General features: G+C 40.7%; 1 protein-coding gene across 6 annotated transcripts in view; it reads left to right on the forward strand.

Annotated features, from left to right (window-relative positions):
- cfap65 (cilia and flagella associated protein 65) overlaps window positions 1-7500 on the forward strand; it is a 51653-nt gene that overhangs the window by 29343 nt on the left and 14810 nt on the right. For all 6 annotated transcript variants that reach the window (XR_009811396.1, XR_009811395.1, XM_061926496.1 and 3 more), the window contains 9 exons: window positions 1-44; window positions 229-295; window positions 399-509; window positions 2313-2504; window positions 2707-2850; window positions 5981-6106; window positions 6297-6413; window positions 6504-6611; window positions 6709-6759. The exon at window positions 1-44 is cut by the window's left edge and continues 36 nt beyond it. Coding sequence is in view for 4 of the 6 variants with exons in the window: in XM_061926496.1 (XP_061782480.1) it covers window positions 1-44; window positions 229-295; window positions 399-509; window positions 2313-2504; window positions 2707-2850; window positions 5981-6106; window positions 6297-6413; window positions 6504-6611; window positions 6709-6759 (960 nt within the window). In the remaining 2 variants the exon portion in view is untranslated. The remainder of the gene's footprint in view (window positions 45-228; window positions 296-398; window positions 510-2312; window positions 2505-2706; window positions 2851-5980; window positions 6107-6296; window positions 6414-6503; window positions 6612-6708; window positions 6760-7500) is intronic.

The following is a 7500-nucleotide window of genomic DNA, read 5'->3' on the forward strand; positions in this document are numbered from 1 at the left end:
ACGTTGCTTTCTGGCCAGCAGAGGGCAGTACAGTTCAGCTACAGGTCAGATGATTTCTGTATTTTTTATTTTTTTGACCACGAGGGCTGAAGTATGACTTGCTTTTGTGGGTTCAGATCAGGGGATGTTGTGAGATTGTGAAGCCCGTTATGACACTTGTGATGAAGGGCCTTATACAAAATGTTTGATTGATTGATCTTAGAATAATGTATACTACACTTTTCACAGTCACGTCTTGGTTGGAACACATCAGTTACCAATCGTTTTAAAAATCTCACACGGCAGAGAGATCTTGGTGAGTTACATAGCAAAATGGCCTGGGTTTTGCATATACAGAATTTGCTGTGCTACGAGAAATTCTAAGATGGATTCTAAATAAAATTCATTTGTTTGGACAGTTGCACTTTCAAGGGGTGACATTGGAGCAGGAAAGACCATTTCTCTACTTTCTAACCAGGCATCATGTTTTCACTCCTGTAATGATCGGGGATTTAACATCTCCAGTACAGGTGAGCCTTTGAATGCCTGTGACATTAGGCTTTCTTTAGCTTATTATTATACTATGTAATCATTCAACTGTGAGTTTGCATATGTGTTTTCTCTTTCTCTTCCTCCAATATTCGAAAATAATGCACACTGGGTTCGATTCATTGCTTCTCCATTATCCACCCTGGCCCCAACTCTCCGCTGCGACTATAAATACTGTATTTTACGGACTACGGAGGGCACTGGGATATAAGCCGCACCCACTAAATTTTAGAAGGAAACATTTTTTTTCCATATATTGGCCACACAGGACTACAAGCTATAGATATATCAATTAAGAAACTAGTTATTTGCACAGTAAATGTTTATTTATATATCTTAATTTTTTCCAAGCGGTGCCTGTAACACAGCAGTAAAACGGATGATCAAACAAAACATAAGTTGTCATGGCGCCACTAGCTGCAGAAGTTAGCTCTCCAATCAGCTAAACAGACTCAATAACTTCACTGTGACATATTGGTGACTTTACTGAGTAATGTGTTAAACCGAAACAATACAAAAAGAATGCCGTTGTAAGTTAATTATACTAACACAGACTTGTAAATGTGTTAGCATATTAGCTAATACTAACGACGCTAGCGTCATTACGTTACAATAGCATGTACAAATATGCATGAAAACACCCCTACATTCATTAAACATGGGACGGATTAGTAAGTAAAGTCAGTTTTAGTTAAATTGTGAAACTTAAAAACGTTGCTTGGAGTGATGAATGAAGAATCCATATGAGTAGAAACCCCTATAGACGGCTAGAAGACTGAACGACACGTTGGTTGAAATAAAAAAAAAATCACTGCCGGTAATCAGAAGGACCCACAGTACACGTTCAAAATAGGACGCCATAGCACAAACAATAAAACACCCTCTCAGTGTTTTTGCTTTTTTTTTTTAAAAATGTATAAGATTATTTTTATTATAGCCGCCAGACAAGAAAAAAATCCACAAATGATCCGCTCCATCTCAGGGTTCAAAGTGTCGGAAAAAAGTAGCGACTTATAGTCCGGAATTTACAGTAGTATCATTTGTCTATAAATTTTTATAAGTACACCTTTGCATAACACTGTATCCATAACATTAAAGGACAAAAAAATATTAGTATAGCTCAATTTACAACAAAGACTAACTATATTAAGATTATTTTTAGTCTGTAACAGAACAGATTTAATGTGCATCATATTGCTTGAAATTAAAAAAAATAATCCTTATTCGAACCATTTGATGCTGAAAAATAAAATGTAAATTATCCATTCAAATTGATCAGCATTATTAACTCAGAAGCACAATATAACAAACTCTAACCAACAAAACAAAAATTAATAATACTATTTGTGCTTATTTTTTTATATCAAGATGAGGAAGTTAATATTATCTATGTTTTACAGTGCACAGCTTTTATTTGCGAATACCTGGATTTATTGAAGACTCTAAATTGTTCATTGATGTGAAAGTGATTGTGAATGTTTATTTGTCTACACGAGCCCTCATTCAAATACACACGTGTTACCCTAATAATAAGTGGGATATGTGTGTACATTTCTTCACAAAAGCACCCTTTATAAAAATGTTTCCAGCTAGTATGTGGGTTTGTTTGCTTTCACAAACTTTGAAAATGTGTGGGAACTTTGTTTTCAATATATTTATTTGGTGGAAACGGCAATACTTTTCAGTATTAATTTGCTCCTTTTTTTAATAACTCTGTAGTCATACACACACCTAAAATTGAGGGAGGACTTGTTTTGATTTGTTTAATTGGTTTTGTCCTGTAGATGTATGACCTTTACAACGGTGGTGGTATTCCTGTCCGTTATGAAGTGGATGCAGGTGTGTTGTCACAGCTACAAGAGAACAATTTTAATCAACCTCTGCTGTGTTGCCTAAACCCAGTGGGAGAAATTCTACCTGGGAAGACAGCAACGCTGGAATTTATTTTCTCTCCATTGGAGGCCAAGATGTACAGTGTATGCAAGTCATATAATCTGAATACTACACAGTTCTTAGTTTCTAACTTAGTTCAGCCTATTGTAATGGAAATTACCTGTTTGTTTTTATTCATTTAGAATACAGCTTTAATAGTACAAACAAGCATAGCAATAAAAGCCTTTAAGCATTCTTTCATTTCTGTGAGTAAGTGTAGTAATTAATTTTTTTGTATATCACCAGATGGATATTCCTATTCACATCCAAGATGGAGACACTACACTATTAAGGTTTGACTGTTATGGCCTAGGTCCTCAAACAGTGCTGTCAAGCAGTGATACCAAATCATCTATACCCTGTGTCCGAAGGATACCACTACCAGGATTGGTGAGAATGGAGAAACTGCCATTAAGTGTACTAAATAGAATATTCCATTTACAAACCATAACATAACAGTCGGTATCAATCCATCCATCCATCTTCTTCTGCTTATCCGAGGTCGGGTCGCGGGGGCAGCAGCCTAAGCAGGGAAGCCCAGACTTCCCTCTCCCCAGCCACTTCGTCCAGCTCTTCCTGTGGGACCCCGAGGCGTTCCCAGGCCAGCCGGGAGACATAGTCTTCCCAACATGTCCTGGGTCTTCCCCGCGGCCTCCTACCGGTCGGACGTGCCCTAAACACCTCCCAAGGGAGGCGTTCGGGTGGTATCCTGACCAGATGCCCGAACCACCTCATCTGGCTCCTCTCGATGTGGAGGAGCAGCGGCTTTACTTTGAGCTCCCCCCGGATGGCAGAGCCTCTCACCCTATCTCTAAGGGAGAGCCCCGCCACCCGGCGGAGGAAACTCATTTCGGCCGCTTGTACCCATGATCTTGTCCTTTCGGTCATAACCCAAAGCTCATGACCATAGGTGAGGATGGGAACGTAGATCGACCGGTAAATTGAGAGCTTTGCCTTCCGGCTCAGCTCCTTCTTCACCACAACGGATCGATACAGCGTCCGCATTACTGAAGACGCCGCACCGATCCGCCTGTCGATCTCACGATCCACTCTTCCCTCACTCGTGAACAAGACTCCGAGGTACTTGAACTCCTCCACTTGGGGCAAGATCTCCTCCCCAGCCCGGAGATGGCACTCCACCCTTCTCCGGGCGAGAACCATGGACTCGGACTTGGAGGTGCTGATTCTCATCCCAGTCGCTTCACACTCGGCTGCGAACCGATCCAGCGAGAGCTGAAGATCCTGGCCAGATGAAGCCATCAGGACCACATCATCTGCAAAAAGCAGAGACCTAATCCTGCAGCCACCAAACCAGATCCCCTCAACGCCTTGACTGCGCCTAGAAATTCTGTCCATAAAAGTTATGAACAGAATCGGTGACAAAGGGCAGCCTTGGCGGAGTCCAACCCTCACTGGAAACGTGTCCGACTTACTGCCGGCAATGCGGACCAAGCTCTGGCACTGAGCATACAGGGAGCGGACTGCCACAATCAGACAGTCCGATACCCCATACTCCCTGAGCACTCCCCACAGGACTTCCCAAGGGACACGGTCGAATGCCTTCTCCAAGTCCACAAAACACATGTAGACTGGTTGGGCAAACTCCCATGCACCCTCAAGGACCCTGCCGAGGTATCAATCACAATCCAATAAAATCAAATGCGAGAGGAGAGTGATTTAACAATATGGGCAGCACATTGGATGAAATCTATAAATTGCAGGTAGCTGTGAATGTGAGTGGTTGACTATCACCTCAAAAATGTAACAAGACTTAGGGGGCTCATGTCAGCTCAAGACTTAGAAAAACTTGTACATGCCTTTATTACCAGTAGGCTAGACTATTGTAATGGTCTCCTTGCAGGTCTTCCCCAAAAAACTGTCAGGTAGCTACAGCTTGTTCAGAACGCTGCTGCTAGAGTTCTAACAAAGACCAAAACATGTGAGCACATTACACCAATTCTTAAACCCTTACATTGGCTCCCTGTACATCAGAGAATTGATTTCAAAATCCTCCTGCTCACATATAAATCACTCCATGGTCTAGGGGCCGAAGTATATCACCGATATGCTCCCACTATATAAGCCCTCTAGATCAGTGATTTTCAACCTTTTTTGAGCGAAGGCACATTTTTTGTGTTGACAAAATCCGGAGGCACACCACCAGCAGAAATTATTAAACAACGAAACTCAGTTGACAGTAAAAAGTTGTCGCAATTGTTGGATATGAATTCAAACCATAACCAACCATGCATCAATATAGCTCTTGTCTCAAAGTAGGTGTACTGTCACCACCTGTCACATCACGCCGTGACTTATTTGGAGTTTTTTGCTGTTTTCCTGTTTTAGTTCTTGCCTTGCGCTCCAATTTTGGTGGCTTTTTCTCTTTTTTTGGTATTTTCCTGTAGCAGTTTCAAGTCTTCCTTTGAGCGATATTTCCCACATCTACTTTGTTTTTATCCTTCTTCGTGGGGACATTGTCAATTGTCATGTCATGTTCGGATGTACATTGTGGACGCCATCTTTGCTCCACAGTAAGTCTTTGCTGTCGTCCAGCATTCTGTTTTTGTTTACTTTGTAGCCAGTTCAGTTTTAGTTTCGTTCTGCATAGCCTTCCCTAAGCTTCAATGCCTTTCTTAGGGGCACTCACCTTTTGTTTATTTTTGGTTTAAGCATTAGACACCCTTTTACCTTCACACTGCCTCCCGCTGTCTCCCGCTGTTTCCGACATCTACAAAGCAATTAGCTACCTGCTGCCACCTACTGATATGGAAGAGTATTACACAATTACTCTGCCGAGCTCTAGACAGCACCAACACTCAACAACAACACATCATTTACAGACTATAATTACTGGTTTGCAAAAAATATTTTTTACCCCAAATCGGTGAAATTAGATAATCTCCCACGGCACACCAGACTGTATCTCACGGCACAGTGGTTGAAAAACACTGCTCTAGATCACTAAGATCTTCTGAGACCAATCTGTTAGCGGTTCCCAGAGTAAACTCTAATCAAGGGAGAGCATCATTCAGTCACTATGCAACAAATAGCTGGAATAAACTTCCTGAAGATAACTTTCCCCAACTCTGACTACTTTTAAAACTAGACTTAAAACTTTTATGTTCACCTTAGCTTTCAGCTAAATCTTTTAATCTTTTAACTTTTAACGTCCGCACTGTTTTTATTTTTTTATTGTCTGCATTTTAATGTTGCTTTTATTTTCTTTCATTTCACTTTGTTGTACCACATGTTGCGCTGTGAAGCACTTTGAGTCTGCCTTGTGTATGAAAAGTGCCATACAATTAAAGTTGCCTTGCCTATGTAAATGCCCTAACATATATTGGGTTCAAGTATTCAAGGAACTTTATTGCACACATAAGACACACATGAAAAAGCACAAGATGATCATACATACATACTGTACACAGTGGCACCCATTCTGGAGAACTCTCCTGTTTGATCGTACTGGAATTTGTTTTGTTCTAAATCTATGCTCTAACGCCGGTGTGTACATGTGCAGGGTGCATTCCTGTCTCAGGACAGTGTCTCTATAGGCAACATGCCAGTGGGCTCACAATCTTCAAGAGTCATCTTCTTAATGAACATGTCCCTGAAAGAAACCCTCTATAAATGGAACCTAACCAAGGTGAGCATCCTACGGATCCAGGAAAAAAAAAACACATCATTTTTATTATAAAAAAGTGGACAGTCCACAGTGTTTGTCCAAATGATTTTGGGTATTAATACATTTCAATTGGTTTTATAATGTGCATATAGATTTTGATTTTGTACCAGGTGTCTTTAGGCTTTCACGTGTGCTTTCTGTTTGGTGTAAGGTTGTACATATCTATCCTGAACAAGGACTTCTACATCCAGGGGAGAGCATCTTTTGTGTTCTGACCTTCAAGGCAACAGACTACCCCACTGTCTATCAGCTTGATATCACCTGTCAGGTAGCCCCAAACTCACTGGCAGTGTTGCACACCATCTGTTGAACTGAGGCCTTATCCTCAGTTTCCTCCTTTCCAACTTTTTTTTCTTAGCTGACACAGAAGGCAGCTTTGGATCAATATTATGATGCTCTGCAGCGTTGGGAGCAAGAACGAAAGAAGCAGCAAAATGAATTCACAATAACAGACAAAGACCTCACTGTAAGCCAACAAGTTTTTAACAATAAGCGTAAAACAACAATGCGTAAAAAATTATGATGGGAGCAGTCCTTACGGTTATAACGTTTGCTTGTTACAGGTATCTGCCACTGCTGTTCCAACAAAAGGGCCGTCACTGTGCAAGTACAAGGTGACAGGAGCTTCATTATTGTGTGTCAGTTGAGTCAAGCCTTCACACTATTATTCGGGATCCAGATAAAAAACAAATGTGACTGCATGCACTTGAATCATATACAAGTCTTATGCAATAACCTGAAATTATGACGGTTTGGCTCCAAAGCATTTCAAAGGGAGGTGCAGGATAGGGTGGCATTGGTGGGTAAAATAATACAACAAAGTTGTTCTTCCCGCTCAAGAAATTTAAAATGCATTTAAAAGTTTCCCAAAAGAGAAGGACATAAGACAGACTTAATGTTTTCAGTACAGTGCCTTGCAAAAGTATTCTTCTCTCTTGAATATTTTTGCCTGTTGTTTTGAAAAAAAAAAATCATGGTCAATTTAATTTGTTTTTTTGTTTTGACAACAAAAATCACTGAAGTTTTTAAAGGCCTACTGAAACCCACTACTACCGACCACGCAGTCTGATAGTTTATATATCAATGATGAAATCTTAACATTGCAACACATGCCAATACGGCCGGGTTAGCTTACTAAAGTGCAATTTTAAATTTTGCGCAAAATATCCTGCTGAAAACGTCTCGGTATGATGACGTCTGCGCGTGACGTCACGGATTGTGGAGGACATTTTGGGACAGCATGGTGGTGTTGCTGATCCCAATGTTGGTCGAAATAATGCGCGTAGGAATACGCAATATTTTCCGCATATAATTTCTCTATACCGTATTTTTCGGACTATAAGTCGCAGTTTTTT

This window comes from Nerophis lumbriciformis, linkage group LG31 (assembly GCF_033978685.3).
Source record: "Nerophis lumbriciformis linkage group LG31, RoL_Nlum_v2.1, whole genome shotgun sequence".
In the NCBI taxonomy this organism is placed as follows: domain Eukaryota; kingdom Metazoa; phylum Chordata; class Actinopteri; order Syngnathiformes; family Syngnathidae; genus Nerophis; species Nerophis lumbriciformis.